We start from the raw sequence: 16,748 nt of genomic DNA, 5'->3' as shown, positions 1-16,748 counted from the left end.
ATTAAAAGTGATTTTCTAAATGACACACACTGTACATGTATCTACAATACTAAATCAAATCCTTTTTGTATGCTTCTGAACTGGAATAAAGTTGGTTTGACGTTGGACGTTCGATATTCGCGGAAATGTGGAAATTAAGGGACCGTCTCTATCTTATAATAAACTCTGACACAGTTCTTATAAATTTGTGGAGCAGAATGTTGATTTACTTCAGTCTTGTAAGAACCCTGGAGTGTACCTATGCAACAAACTAGAATGGAGCGGGTAAATTGATGCTACACAGAGGAAGGGTCAGAGCAAACTGTACTTTATGTGGAGGCTCAGGCTCTTCAATGTTTGTTCAATGTAGATTATGCAAATAGTGTTTTGAATATGATTAATGGATTTAGATGTATGTGTTTTGTTTGTATGTATGGCTGCTGTGGTGAAACAATCTCCCATGGACAATAAAAAAAAAAAACATTACCTTATCTTGTCTTATGTAGATGACAAAAAAGTTGTTGGTGTGTTTCCAAATATCCCTTGCCATTTGACTATAAACTCATCCAAGGAGCACATGGAACATCTGCGACTGACAATGGCAGAGGAACTTCTGAAAGCCTCAGGTAATTTATTACTTGTAAAAAAAAAAAAACCCTGTCATTTAGACTACGGTATAAAGTATAGATTTTTTTATCACAGAAAAACCACACATGTTGTAACATCATACTAAGTATTAGTATTAAGTAGTAAACATATGGTAATTCTATTTACAGTATGTACCATTTGCCAACAGAGCTAACATATAACTGCATGTTTTCAGTATTCAAGAGGGGACATTACTGCTCATTATGTGCTGCCTCAAAATCCCCGGGTGCAAAAACATTTTGGTCGGTAATGTAGCAATGGTTCTAACATTTTTATGGGCACACCATTTTGTTTACAAGTGTGTGTTTGTAAGAGAGAGTGAATGAAAGAGAGAGACTAATTGATTACTGAGCAGTTTGATAAGATTACTATGATCATTTTTCAGATTGAATTTCACTGCTGCAAGAGGTGGTTTCTTGTGGCATGCCTTTCTATGTCAAAGAAGCAGCTCAAAAGGGCTCAAAAGGTTGACTGGAAGTGCTGCCTATGTAAATAATTTGGAATTCCTTTGGCTCACACCCACAATCTAAACATGTACATAAATAAATTTAAAGAAAACAAATCAAAATGTTTGAAGTATTAAAACAGTTGTGGATCTTCATTTCTTTTCATTATTTCATTAATAGGGCATCTATTTTTTTTTTAAGAAAACCATTCAATCCAGTACGGGTCATTTTAACCCACTTCATGCATTCGTGAAGATTTTTTTGGTTCATGCATTGTAGGGTTAAATATCAAAAATATAAAAGGTGTTTCTCATACCCGACACCTAGATGAACACTTTCCAGTTAGTTGTGTGACTGTACACCATTCCCTTCAAATGCTATTGAGCTTTAAATAATGGTATATTTTGTGTATGAGCCCATTCTGTAGTGAAATTCATGTCTAATTTACATATGATTTAATAGCTTATTTTGATAAATATCTCAAAAATATCAAAACTCTAAGAGGTGTTTCTCATACCTGATACCTAGATGAACACTTTCCAGATGGTTTTGTGTGTGTAAGTCATTCTCTTCAAATGCTATTGAAGTTAGAAACGTGTTTAACAATGTCGTATGTAACTTTAGAGACGGTCCCTTAATTTCCGCATATCTGCAAATATCGAACGTCCAACATCAAACCAACTTTATTCCAGTTGCTTCTGAAGATTTTCGGCGCTAGAGTGCTGGTAGAAGTTAAGTGTTTAGTGCAGTGGTTAGCAACAAGCAAAGGAATGTAAAGATATGCACCAAAACTAGCCTGCTGAAAAACAAAAACAATAGAAACCATCATAGAGTTTGTAATGGTTTTAATGGGTATAATGGAAATTGTATTGGTTTTAATGGAAAATTGAATGGTCCCTGTGGTTAGTTGATGGTTTGTAATGGTATTTGTAGTAGAAACCATTAGAATTTCTGTGCTAGATTCTTTTGTTTCTATCAGCATGGTAGACTGAAATTTTGACGTTGGGCATAAGTTCAGCATTGTGTGTGTGTGTGTGTTTCAAGAAGATGAAAACAGACATTTCCAATACATGCTGAATGATACTGTTTTTGGACGTTTGATTTCTAAGCAAAATTTGCTAGAGGAACCAAATGTGACAAACCAGAATGGAGAAAATTCAATTTGTTAAGCTTCCGAGTAGATTGTGCAGCTATAAAGACCTCCACTTGCATAAATGCTTTCTCAGTCTTTAATAATTTTTTTGTGGATTGTGGACACCTGACTGCCTGACCTATATTATAGAAGTATTCGGAGGAAAACGCAGTTTGTCTGTTTTCATTTATAGCTATGTACTTCTGTAAATTTGGTTCATTTAGTAGATTTGAAGTATGAGTTAACACAATATTACGCTGGTGTAGTATTGTATGATATGTTTATTTTTATCGTGACAACCCTGTAGTTCCTGTTTGTATGACCGGTGCGCATTCTCTGCTTGTCACTGGGGGGCGGTAGAGATCAATCTTCTGCTCCCATGAAAACATGGCGGACATGTCAAACGGACATATCCAACTAACTAGAGGCACGTGTGAATTAATGCTCTGGTGATCAATTATAAACAGTTTTTCCACTGAGCTATAGATTAGTATTCATTACACGGATATGCGTGTTATGTTTTAGTTAAACGTTTAAGTTTGCTTCTTTAGTCGTGATCAGTGTGAGGCGGATTCGAACCGGAGAATATCGAATGGTGAGGGGCTTCTTTAGCGTGACCCAACACGGTGAGCCAAACATAAACCCCGATTAAACCCGGGGAAAAGCCTTTATGTATGTTGTGTACACGTTCGTTTACTGACTGTGTGATGGGGTTTTCGCATTTATTATTATTATTTTTTATAGGAATACATTCAGCATGACAATGTGGGATTAAGAAAGAGAGAAAAGCTAGCTGAGAGCTAGCTAACTAGCTAGTAATGTATCGCCTTACTAAAACTAACATAAGGTTCATGTGCACAACTTTAGTGGTTGTGTCCATGAAACTTGAATATTAAGACTTTTCGTTTAAGTGTTTAAATATATTTTGAAATATTTACTAGCACCTATTGTTTTTAATATAACCTTAAAACAGAGGAACACCTTGTGGAGTGATGGTTAAAGGCTGCTAGGCTCATCTGCTGGGTCAAAGTTGAACCAAGATACTTACTTCCCTGCTGAAAGAAAAGAAAAAAAAGAAACTATCACAGAAATTGTAATGGTTTCCACTTCAAATACCACTACAAACCATGTGCTTACTATTATTGGTCCTTAATGGTATCCACCAGACATGACATGCCACTAATAGAAGGCAACAAATAACCAGTAGAGACCCACAGGGACCATAACAGTTTCTGTTAAAACCAGTTCAATTCCCGTTAAAACCATTACAAATTCTATGCTGGTTTCTATTGTTTGTTTTTTCAGCAGGGTTTCCAAGCATTACAATTTGAATCAGGTTTAAAAGGTAACATGACCTTATATAAAATTGACCTAAACAACAAAACAAAATGAACAGTGCCACAAAGTAGAGTACTAAATCATTAAAATCAACATTACATTTCCCAACCTAACTAATTCATTCAGTCCAGTGTGTGTGTGTGTGTGTGTGTGTGTGTGTGTGTGTGTGTGTGTGTGTGTGTGTGTGTGTGTGTGTGTGTGTGTGTGTGTGTGTGTGTGTGTTCATTCATGCCTGAGTGGCAGTGTGTGGTCACAGTGACATGTTCCTTACAAATGGACAAAGTCAGTAAGCTTTGTATCAGTCAGATGACTAGTTGTGATCGAGGATCAGTCAAAATTGACCAGAATACAACAATAGGACTAGAACTGTGTTCTTGTTTATATGAGACAGCATAGTTGTGTTACCTGTCGTGACTCAATATTTACGGTGCTCTGATTTTTTTTGTGTGTGTGTGTGTGTATAGCTCATATTAACTGTTTCAGAAATTGAAACAAAATTTAAGATAAAACAAAGGCAACCTGATTGAACACAAAATATAGTTTTAAATGATAATGTTATTTATTAATGCAAAAAAGTTATCCAATACCAACTGGGCCTGTGTGAAAATGTATTTGCCCTCGTAGTTACTAATTCCCCAAATCTATGAAACTGCATTCATAATGGGGTTCAACTTGACTAGACACAACCAGACCTGATTACTGCAAATTCTGTTCAATCAAATCAACACTTAAATAGAACTTTTTCAATAACATGATGTTGGTTAAAAGGTCTTACCCAGTAACACACTAAGCCAAATTTGAAAGAAATTCCAGAAATGATGAGGAAGGTGATTGAAATACATCAGTCTTGGAAGGGTTACAAAGCTATTTCAAAGGCTCTGGACTCCAAAAAACCACAGTGAGATCCATTATCTCCAAATGGAAAAACTTGGCACAGTAGAGATCATTCGCATAAGTGGCCGACCTTCCAAAATTCCTCCAAGAGCACAGCAACGACTCATCCAGGAAGTCACAAAAGAGCCAAGGACAACATCAAAGGAGCTACAGGTCTCTCTTACATCAATAAAGGTCACTGAAGACAGGGGTCCTGCTACATCTGGAGTAAACCAAACACAGAATTCCACAAAAACATCATCATACCTACGGTCAAGCATGGGGTGGACGTGTGATGGTGTGGGGATGCTTTGCTGCTTCTGGGCAACTTGCAATAACTGAGGGAAACATGAATCCTGCGCTCTACCTGAAAATCCTAAAGGAGAATATCCGGTCTGCAGTCCATAAATTGAAACTCAAGCGCAACTGGATTATGCAGCAAGACAATGATCCAAAGCATATGAGTAAGTTTTAGTCCTGGAGTAAGTGAAAGACTGATCTCCAGTTATTGGAAGCGTTTGGTTGCAGTTATTGCTGCTAATGATGGCACAGCCAGATTTTACGTTTAAGGGGGCAATTAGTTTTTCACATTGGTGATAGGTGTTGGATAACTTTTTTTTTGCTTCAATAAAAAAAATGTAAATAATAACAACTACCGGGGTGCATGGTGGCTTAGTGGTTAGCAGGTTCGCCTCACACCTGCATTGTTAGGGGTTCGATTCCCTGTGTGTGCCGGGTTTGCATGTTCTCCCTGTGCTGTGGGGGTTTCCTCCCCCAGTCCAAAGACATGCATGGTAGGTTGATTGGCATGTCTAAAGTGTTCGTAGTGTGTGAATGTGTATGTGATTGTTCCCTGTGGTGGATTGGCACCATGTCCAGGGTGTACCCCCCCCCTTGTGCCTGATGCTCCCTGGGATAGGCTCCAGGTTTTCCCGTGACCCTGAAAAGGATAAGTGGTATAGAAGATGGATGGATGGAAAATTTTACTGTGTGTTTATTCAGGTTGCTTTTGTTTTTATGTTGTAATTAGTTTGATCATCTAAAATTATTTAGTTATGACATGTACAAAAAAACTGAAGAAATGAGGATTTGTTACAGCACTGCAGCTATCTAATGTAATGACGTGTCCTCAGAAAGGTTAGTGTGTCCTCGCACTATGCTTTGAGTCTGCAGTTACACACACACACACACACACACAGCGCATTATCACTGGCTAACTGTCTTCCTGCAACTTTCCTTTAAAGGTGCTGATGTGCTGTGAAACCTCGTTAATGGGGGTTCCCTGCAAAAACGACACGGACGATCTGAATAAACAGAATAACCACATGGACACTGGAACTGGTGGTGATACACTGGGGACCAAAGTGCTTCAAGACTCTAATATTAAAAGTAACACACTTGAAGAGATGTACGAAGGCAAGTTGGATGCATTTTTGAGTTGTGCGGAGATCATTCGTTTTGTCATCTCTATTTTCCTCTGAGAAAAAATGGGTATAAAGTAACAGTTTGTGTCATTTTAAAACATATTTTGCATTAGCAGGACAGACAGCAGCCAGCTCTCAGGGTCCCTCTGATACTGAACAAGAGGTTTTACCACCACAGAACAAGCCACAGAAAAAAAGGGGACGTCCAAGAAAAACAGTAAACAACCAAGACAGTGATCCAACAAAAATGAAGTCTGCCCCCAGTGAAGTACCTGTTAATCACGACAGCTCTGCCATTCCAGAAAGCCCTGAGATGACTCCAAGTGGACGCCCGAAGAGAAAAGCTGCCAAAGTGTAAGCTTTCTAGATTTTAGGATGAATACTGTTATGTATTAACTTGAATGCAAGTTATGTATTAATTTCTACCTCGTCAATCTGTAGTAAAAAAGAATAAACAACCCACATAAATTTCGTTACTATATGTTTTAGCTGTCGGAGGAGTGATCAATCACAGAATTCACTGTTTCAGCTAACGAGTCCTCCACTGCTCATGGCAAAAAGATTATGAAATATAACATTTTTAATAGTCTGCTATTTCCAGCTGTTCGGTTTCTTCGCATTATAACTCTTTTCGCACACTCTTCTGCATCTACATCATCTATCTTATTGTATTCCTATGACGAGTCCGACTACTCCTCAGGATGTCTTTTCTTTCATCCATCTTGGCTATGTATATGGTGTGTATTTGGGTCTAATGTATTTGGCCTGCAACAGCTAATTCTGAAAAATCAATCAACAAAATAGTTTGCACCGAATTTCATTATTGATTAGTTTGGATTGTGTTGTGAAGCACAGCTCTGTGGTGCGCTGTCTCACTTCTCTAAAAACACATTTGATCAAAATGGAGGCACACATTAGACTCTCCCCAGTCATACTGCACTTACCAACATCCTCTGAGTGAGAGAATCAAGCCTGCCAACCACATCTTTTTGAATCACACGGTAGAGTAATCTTCCATTCAGAGGGTGTGGCCAATTTTGCTCCCATGGCCCCTAACTACAGAAGATTGTGGCATCATCAGGATTTGAACCCACAGCCACCTGACGAGGAGGCAAACGCATTTCTGTTGCGCCACTCGGGAACCAGCCTCTGTGTCAGATTCTGCCATGGTCATTTTATAGGGGCAGGTTTCAGTTAAAAATTTTTCAGCGTTAGCACTGAGGTGCAATCACAAAACTTACAGAAGAACAGTATGTTAAATGTTAATGTATGGACTCTGTAATAATGTTCTGTGTAATTTGGCATGAACTGGACACTGTAGGGTTTTAGTGGTTATACGAGATCTGCTCTGATATATATAAAGTTTCTGAGAACAAAAATAAGACTTAAGACAAAAACACTTAAGAGTTAAGTGTGACACGTTTTCCTCGCACCTCTGGGGTTTGGGGTTTGATTCCTGCCTCCACGCTGTGTGCGTGGAGTTTGTGTTTTTCCCCTGTCCAAAGACATGTGCTGTAGGCTTATTAACATCTCTAAATTTTCGATAGTGTTTGAATGTGTGTGATTGTGCCCTGCAATGGGGAGGCACCACGTCGAGGGTGTCCCCCACCGTTTGCCCCGAGTCCCCTGGGATAGGCTCCAGGCTCCTGTGACCGATCCCAGCCGATCGCCTTTCAGCTGTATTTATTTATGTTTGTTGTCATTATTATTTTTGAACATAAGATATAATTCGACATTGGTGCAATTGTGCTTTGAGTTCTGTAACTTTCATGTACGATGGAAATGGCGTGAAGTTTTAAGATTATTTTTTTTGCAATGAACTGTGGAACTGTGTTTTTGTCTTAAGTCTGATTTTTGTTCTCAGAAACTATACATACCAGAGAAGATCACTTATAACCACTAAGCCCCTCCAGTGGCCATAATATAGTCACTGTTTTACCGATGGCTGTACCAACCTCAAGTAAAATACTGTAAATACTGTCTTTATTATTCTACCTATTTATGCCCAGTGCTCTGGAGTACCTTCACAATATCAGCAAAGACCTTGAAAAGTTTGAAAAATCCTTCACAAAGAGAGAGCAAAATGGACTGGGCCGGTCGAGCAGTCCATCTCAGAAAAAGCCCTCAGGAAAAGCCAGAGGGAAGAAAAGGAAAGCTGCAGATGATGACAGCGATCTGAACGACGATGCCGACTTTGACCCAGGGGACCACAGAGAGGTGGAAAGTGAGGAAGATGAGGATGACGATTATGAAGATTCGGAGTCATGTAAACAACACTATAAAGTAAACATGCATTACAATTTTAAACATTATGTTGGCAGTGTTATTACTGAAGAATAGTTGAATGCATGAATTAAGGGAATATTTAGGGTAGACTTTAGGGTGTGTTCACTGACTCATAGCATAATGCTTTTGCAGTTCCCCTGTGTATAATCAGTCATGAAGGGTCACGTCTCATATCTACTTTGTTTGACTTTTTTTTATGTTATTTGAAAATCTAAAGACATTTTGTAGTCTGTCAGGAGTCAAATGTAGGAAAGTTAGTTGTTCTCAGGTTTGTTGGGAGAAAAGTTTGCCATCAGTGTTAATCCAACTGTTTTACTTTATAGAACTTGCCGTCTAATCACAAGGTGGTTGGAAATAATGGGCTTTCCAGCAGTGCCATGCAACCCATTTGGAAATCCTTTAGAAACACCAAAGAATTGTAAGTCATTTACACTTGGGTGTTGGGGTTTTTTTTGTTTGTTTGTTTTTACACAGATATACAGATTGCTGAAATTCTGTCAGTTTTGATACAGATGTAGGCCTTCTCCTGACAACTAGAGGTCGATTGATTGATTGGTTTTGCAGATTAATCAGCACCGATAACTGGATGTCTCTATTTTTATTTATGTTTTGTCTTTTTGGATGCATATCTTTTTGTTTGCTTTAATATTTATTAATGGTTAATATATTATATATTTTAGATTACAGCATTTGGCAGACGCCTTTATCCAGAGCGGCTTACAATTATCATTTTATACAAGTGAGCAGTTGAGGGCTAAGGGCCTTGCTCAAGATCCCAACAGTGACAGCTTGGCAGTGCTGGGATTTGAACTTCCGATCAAAAGTCCAATGTCTTAGCTGCTGTGCTACCACTTCTGTGTGTGTTATATTATATATATAAAAATGTATTTATTTATTTCATTTTAAAAAGTAGAGTACATTTTCAGGGTACATTTGTACATTGTAATAATGTTCAGCAGTATTTTACTTTTGAGTGCTTTCATTCAATATCAGTTTTAAAAACTATCGGTTGATTAATCGTTTATCGGCGGGTACTGCCCAACATGGTTATCGGTAAAATCCAGTATCGGTCGACCTCTACTGACAACTGGCCATCATTTCCATACACAAATCTTAACTATTTGTCTCCTTGCCTTGTGAATACTTTTTCTAGCCGTGATAAGCATTCATCCTCATGGGTGTTTCCTGAGTGGATTCCTTCAGTCAGTGACTGGCATCTATTGTCTTTCAGGTATTGTGGAATATTAAGGAATATCACTTGTTTTCTCCAGTTTACGTACTTGACAATAAATTGACTTTTTAAAAATGAATCTCTTTGACTTCTATCAGGGAGGCAGAAAAATATTTACCCCAGGAGAAGGAGTCAATGAGTTTTACGTTAGACCGCGAGGGAATCAAGGAACAGGGTACGCTGCAGAAGGTGAAAAGGTAAAGAAATGATGGACCGTCATCATTTTATCTCTGTGATAGAGATATGTTAGGCCTGGGGTTCCCAAACATTTTGGGTAAATTATCCCAAAGGACTATTCCTTGCACGGACTTACCTTTCTAACGGGAAGTGTTGTTTGTTAAAGGAAAATCCATGCCGAGGTGGTGTGATACAGCCTGATGTGAAGCAGAAGGGTCTGATTTATACTTTGTGCATGCAGAAGTAGCGGTAACGCCAGCAGCATTGTTCAAGCACTCGCCTGCATATCTTGTGTGCATCTGGAAGACATTTCCTATGTCAGAGCCAAAACATCCCTGTCCATCAGGTTTCAAAGAAAAGATGTTTAACACACTGATGAGCTCTGATTCTCTGTCGCTGTCATTGTGATTGTTGTCATGGCCTGTGACGCAAATTAAAAAAACTTTACATTTAAAAGTATGACCTAATCTAGAAAATCCAGAACATTGGTATGCAAGAATTTTGGTAGGTTTAAAGGCTGCATGAGATGTTTTTAAAATTCATACACTAACCAGTTAGTGTTAGTACTCCAACTACTAACTGTCTAGAGTAGTACATAAGTAAGGTAAGATTAGTTTTAAAAAAAAAAATTGATAAAAAAAACAAGGGATATAGGTTGAATATAGTTGAATAAGATTTCATTTTTATTTTATTTTATTTCATTTTTACTCCTTGAGCCTGCCCCCATTTCCATTCATGTACACAAAGCTCCACGCTCCACTCATTCAGGACATTCAACTGCTTGAAAGCCAAGTTACAGCTCTATAAACATGCAACTTCTCCTCATAATGATTCATGAGGTTGTGATGGGGCATTGGGGGGGCGTGGCTATAACCTGACAAGAGGCCAATCCAAATTCAAACAAATATTCTGGACCGGAAGCCAGGTTTCCAAACTGGGTTTTTTTGTTTGTTTGTTTGTTTGCTTTTTCTGATTCAAAATATATTTGTTTAGACATTAGCTTAAATTTATTATTATCTTTTTTGTAAATGTCACAACCCCTAGTTTGGGAACCCCTGTATTAGACTATGGAAAAACCCTGGAGTACTCACATCTGGACACACCAGGTGCAGAGGTTCTTTTCAGTACAGTAAATATATTTACTAGTCACTTGGATTGCAGGTTTGAATCCATGTCACCGAATGCAGAAAGGTGGGACTCTCTGTTCTTCGTTGGAGGCCCCGTCTGGGCCATGGAGTGGTGTCCTGTCCCTGAAGGTGCTGCACATACGCAGTATGCTGCTCTTTACTGTAACAGAAATATGGATGACCGGCACAAAATTAACACACTTCACACAGAACATGCTCTCCTCCAACTATGGGATCTAGGCAAGCTACAGATGAGTAGGTGAGGAGCTCTCTTTTTATTTATTACCTGTTATTATAATAAAAAGCGTATGTGTGTATGTATGTGTATATATATATATATATATATATATATATATATATATATATATATATATATATATATATATATATATATATATATAATATAATATAATATGAGTTTTAGATAGGGACAGATTTTTTTTTTATGGCAATGAATTATACTAGAAAAATAAATGATCAGATTTTACAGTTTATAATTCTTATACAGATTAATAGCTTAAACAAGACTGAAAATAAATTCATGTGTCCATGGTATGCCAGACAATCTGACTGATATGTTTCAGTAGAATCGTTCGTGTTGAAGTAATCGTTTTAAGTGGTTTGCATTTAAAGTCCTGTGATTTTGGCAATGCAGGAAACACAGATCGAATCTTTGATCTACAAATGTACTTCATATACTGTACTGTATTGCAGAAGTGAAGTGTTGCCTTCAAAAATAATACCTTTAAAAGTGTTTTTAGAAGTAAATTATATGAAGCAGTAAACTAATAAAAACAATCCAAAATTGAATTATAATTTACTTTGCCACAGTTATAATCCCAGAGCGACTCATGGTCTAGTACTAGATTAAAATATGGTTCATTACACAAAAATTTAACATAAAATTTTCATGCAACATTACATTTATCTTTATTTATATTTAGAAATCAAATTTCTTTCTTTTCTACCAACACACTAATGCGTCAGGCATAAAATATGCAGTACAAAGTGCCTTGCGAAAGTATTCCATCCCTTGGTGTTTTTCCTGTTTTGTTGCATTACAAACTAGAATTAAAATAATCAATCAAGGATTCAACAAAGACACCAAAGATAACATTGAACACTGAACAAGTTAACAGTGGAGGTGGGAGTATCTATCCATATGACCACTTTAATCTGTACACTACACAGAGCACAGCTTTATGGAAGAGTAGCCAGAAAAAAAGAAAAGAAAACATGTTTGGAGTTTGCCAAACTGAATGTGGCAGACTCCCCAAACACATGGAAGAAGATTCTCTGGTCAGATAAGACTAACATGTAACTTTTTGGCCCTCATGGGAAACACTATGTGTGGCGCAGACCCAACACTTCCCATCACCCCGAGAACACCATTCAAACAGTGAAGCACGGTGTTGGCAGCATCATGCTGTGGAGCTGCTTTTCATCGGCAGGGACTGGAAAACTGGTCAGGATTGAAAGAAAGATCGATGGGACAAAATGTATGCAAATTCTTGAGGAAAACCTGTTTCAGTCTGCCAGAATTGTGTCTGGGATGGAGGTTCACCTTCCAGCAGGACAAAGACCCTAAACATATTGCTAAAACTATACTGGAGTGGTTTAAAGAGAAACATTTTAAATGTCTTGGAATGGCCTAGTCAAAGCCAAGACCTCAATCCAATTGAGAATCTGTTAGATGAAGTGAAGATTGCTGTGCACCAACAAAACCCATCCTGAAGGAGCTGGAGCAGTTTTGCCTTGAAGAATGGGCAAAAATCCCAGTATCTAGATGTGCTAAGCTAATGGAGACTTCCACCTGTAATTGCAGCAAAAGGTGGCTCTACAAAGTATAGCCTTATGCACACTCAATATATTTTTTTGGACTTAATTATTGTTTGTGTCACAATAAAAAAATATTTTGCACCTTCAAAGTGGTAGGCATGTTGCTTAAATCAAGTGGTACAAACCTCTAAATAATGCATTTTAATTCCAGGTTTTAATGCAGCAAAACAGGAAAAATGCTGTGCCTGAAACTTTTGCATAGTGCTGTGTACACACAGATATGTACGTCCTTATGCTCTTACTTTCCTGGTGGTCTTAATAATGTAGCCTAGCAAACAAATAGGTTCAACAAACCAGAGAAAGAAAACAAACCCTACTTTTCATTTCAAAGGTTCCATTTGGTATGCAGATGTGTCATCCCAAAACATACAATCCCAATGCTTTACACTCATCAGCTGAGGCACAATGTGCTTCACAGTAGAAAATTTTTGCTGGGTATGCACAGATGACAGGTGATCATTTCAGAATCAGGAACACATCAGAAACACTAATGAAACTGACTAAAATCATGTGCAACTCTATGCTGTTATGTAACTTTCCTTCTAGGACAATACAGTGTGTCTGAAAACCAATGAACCTAACCAATGAGAGTAAAACTACATATATACATATCATTTATTATTTACAACATATGCACCATTATACTTTTCTCAGTTACTGTATCAGGTTTTTGCAGATTTTGCTCAACATATTCAGATCAACATATTTGCTCAACACATTCCCATTGGTTCCTGACTTTTCAGACACCTTGTATATCAACTCGAAAGAATAAAGATGCTAGCCCCAAAAAATATTGGTACTTGCGATTTGAGGAGAAAAAAAACACGATGTGCTACATCAAAATATTTGGAGAGGATAAGGACTAGGGTTACATCAAGTCTTCCCCCACTAGGAATTCATACATACTGATCTACTTAACTAGCTAAGTAGCTGTCAGTACATTATGTAATAATGTCAACTACCACTTTTTCTCCACCCCTTTTATATTATTCTTATTATTTCTTATTTTTTGTTTATACTTCAGACCTTTATCATCCCCGCGCTTAGCCTATGCCCTGGCAGTGGATGATGGTTGCATCTGGAACCTGAAGTGGTGTCCCGCAGGAGCCTGGGAGGTTCCTACAACGGTACGAAAGGTAAATACACACCTCACAGTGACATAGGCTCATGAAAACCAACATCACTGGTGTCTCTAAAGGTGTTAAAATGACTGGACATTAAATGACCGACATGATGTAGTGCAGTGTGATAGTGTCAAAAGACTGGGAATATGCAGGTATTGCACAGCTTCTTGAAGTACTTAATAGGGCTTGATTGGGCTCCTAAATGGTGTAACAGAAAAGCATTCGCCTCATGGTCTGGAGATCGTGATGATGCCATGGTGACAGTGACAATAATCAATCATGGGTATCATGCATGAGGAAATAGCTGGATAGTGCTTTCCTCTGACAAAACAGACCTATTTGTATCAGAGAGACAGCAGAAACTTTAGGAGTGGCCAAATCTACCATTTGATACATTCTTAAAAAGAAGCTCAGCAACACCAAAAAGCCTGGAAGGTCACGGAAGACAACTAAAGTGGATGATCACAGAATTCTTTCCCTGTTGAAGAAAAACCCCTTCACACCATCAACAAGACGCTGGAGGAGGTAGACGTATCATTGTCAAAGTCTACAATCAAGACATGCCTTCATACAGAGAGTTTACTTCAAGATGTAACCCACTAGTAACACTCAAGAACAGAAAGGCCAGATTAGACTTTGCTTAAAAAAATTAAATAAAAACCTCTTTAAAAAAAAAAAAAAGACTGACCATTTCTGTAACAAGATTCTGTGGACAGATGAAACCAAAATTAACTTGTACCAGAATGATGGGAAGAGAAGAGTATGGAGAAGGAAAGAAAAGGCTCATGATCCAAATCATGTTTGACAGATGCCACATCATCTGTCAAACATGGTGGAGGAAATGTTATGGCATGGGCATGTTTGGCTGCCAATGGAACTGGATCACTGGTGTTTATTGATGATTTGACTGCTGATAGAAGTTGCATTATGAATTCAGAAGTGTATAGAGCTCTACTTTCTCCTCAGATTCAGTCAAATGCTGCAAAACTGACAGGACGGCACTCCACAGTACAGATGGATAATGACCCAAAATGTACCACGGAAGCAAAATCCGAGAGCTTGATGCAAGTTAGACCCGCATCTAAAAACGCTTCCGAAACATGTTGGGTGTTGGTCTTTAGTGTGATTCAGTGATTAACTCCAAATCCCAAAATGCATCACCCAGTGTAGAAACCTACAAATATGTTAAAAAGAACATTTAGTGAGATAAAAAGACAAGAGTGACGGGAGATAAGGACATGTTCTTAGTCGTTATAAACACCTGTGAGTTCTCCTTCAGTCTCTTTCTTAATGATATATATTTCTGACAAATGTATATTTAAAAACCATTTAACCCACCTAATGGTTTCTGTTAGTCCTTCTTTTTCCTATGAACATCCTATTCTCCTTTCAGAGCTGGTTATTGGGGTTCATCGATAGAATACATAATACATTTTTTTAAAAATTAAGATTTTAATAGCATTTGTTTATATTGAACAAAAAGACTTTGGTCAGTCAGTGATGTGAAATAGCCCACACTGCCCTTCATTCCAGATTGATCATGTTAGCATAAATTGAAGAAAGAAATAAACCTGGATTCTACACACCATTTTCCTACAGGCCCCACATGTGCCTCGATTGGGACTGATAGCTGCTGCCTTTTCTAACGGAAATATTGGTGTTTACAGTCTGCCACACCCAGAGCATCTACAAGCCCAAAATCAAGCTACAGGTCAGTGAGTGTGAGAGTAATAATACTGTGGGTGGATGTGTGTACTTAGAATCAGTAGCCCAAACCTTTATGTATTGTTAAACAGAAGAGGGCAGCAAATCAAAGCAAATCTATGTATAAATTCCGCTCACTAGGCCAGAAGGCTGTTCTCAGCCACATAAAGAGATATGAATAAAATTTAAGTAATGTTTGTCCTTGACCTGAAATATTTATCTTTTAATGTTATTGATTTTGGAATAGCAATAACACCACTAGTGTACTAGTTATTAGGGTGGAACTTGCCCCAATAATTAGTGACTGAAAATGTGATTATGTGATGTTCATGTTGTTCTGTCGGGTTTATAGAGAGTGTTATGACAGTAAAAGCTTCATACAGAGAGGCGAATTAAGTATCCGGATACTTTAGTTTTTGTTATTTAATATACTTCCAGTGCATAAACCAACCAAGCATAAGACACACCTGAGTCTATTGAAAGCCATTGAAAGCCAAGCTTAACTGATTAAACAGGTGGAATCAGGTATGACTCCTGCTTGGTTGGAATGAAAACCTGCACCCACACCGGCCCTTTGCAGATAAGATTGGACACCCCTGGCATAAACTATATCCATTTCAATTGTCTTTTGACTTTGCACTCGTAAATATGACCAAACCAATATGTATTCATAAACATAAATAAATATATGATGATTAAAAAAACTAAATTATTGCCAAAGAACTCTATTTTTGTTTATCTGACAGTAATATATTCTAAAGAGTTGTGATTTGAATTTTTCATTTGGTTTGTGGCATATGCAATAACATTTACACACTGTCAGGATTTCCCTTTGCGCAGAGCGGTGGAGCACGCAGCGCTCTCTGAAACCTGAGGTGCAGCACTTCCGGGTTCAGGGACTCTGTTTAACATCTTACACGTGTATTTCTTATAGTTTATGTCCTGTCTCCACCCTGTTATGTTATTGGATGTTTCTCTCACGTGGTCTTATTGATCACAGCTGTTTTGTGTTTCACCCCGATTATGTTTATTTAAACCCCTCATGTTTCTATGATCAGCGGGAAGTATTACGTATTTACTGCTCCAGTTGCATATGTCCTGATACTCATTACGTGACAGAATATTTTGTCACACCATGATTGCAGCAGGAGAAGGGTGGAGCCATCACTCTAGGGAAAGCAAGCAAACCATCCCAGCTTTGTGTTTAATCCAGTTTCCCCAGTGGACTGGGGGTATGATGAGTTTTTTTTAGCTATCCTGAATATTTTCTTGTTGACTGCCAGTTCTATTTTGTGAGCCTAGCTGACCCCAAGGCCGATGAGAAGCAATGGCTAAGGTTCATGTTGTCCCGGTTCTTAAGCCCGCTAGTGGTCACAGCTTCTAGTGGACACGGGATCCAGTAGACTTAACTTAGTTTGTG

General features: G+C 38.1%; 1 protein-coding gene across 2 annotated transcripts in view; it reads left to right on the top strand.

Moving 5' to 3' along the window:
• gtf3c2 (general transcription factor IIIC, polypeptide 2, beta) overlaps window positions 1–16,748 on the top strand; it is a 42,402-nt gene that overhangs the window by 9,601 nt on the left and 16,053 nt on the right. The window contains exons 1-10 of one of the 2 annotated variants that reach the window (XM_017494226.3): window positions 2,565–2,831; window positions 5,661–5,832; window positions 5,957–6,194; window positions 7,850–8,123; window positions 8,450–8,544; window positions 9,280–9,357; window positions 9,456–9,554; window positions 10,696–10,920; window positions 13,525–13,636; window positions 15,224–15,335. In XM_017494226.3, the coding sequence (XP_017349715.1) occupies window positions 5,667–5,832; window positions 5,957–6,194; window positions 7,850–8,123; window positions 8,450–8,544; window positions 9,280–9,357; window positions 9,456–9,554; window positions 10,696–10,920; window positions 13,525–13,636; window positions 15,224–15,335 (1,399 nt within the window). In that variant the 5' untranslated portion in view covers window positions 2,565–2,831; window positions 5,661–5,666. Of the gene's footprint in view, window positions 1–2,564; window positions 2,832–5,660; window positions 5,833–5,956; window positions 6,195–7,849; window positions 8,124–8,449; window positions 8,545–9,279; window positions 9,358–9,455; window positions 9,555–10,695; window positions 10,921–13,524; window positions 13,637–15,223; window positions 15,336–16,748 lie in introns of those variants that run through there. The other variant, XM_017494234.3, reaches the window with a different exon arrangement.

Source organism: Ictalurus punctatus, chromosome 2, assembly GCF_001660625.3.
Source record: "Ictalurus punctatus breed USDA103 chromosome 2, Coco_2.0, whole genome shotgun sequence".
NCBI classification, from domain to species: Eukaryota; Metazoa; Chordata; class Actinopteri; order Siluriformes; family Ictaluridae; genus Ictalurus; species Ictalurus punctatus.
This window is presented reverse-complemented; position numbering and strand designations above follow the sequence as displayed.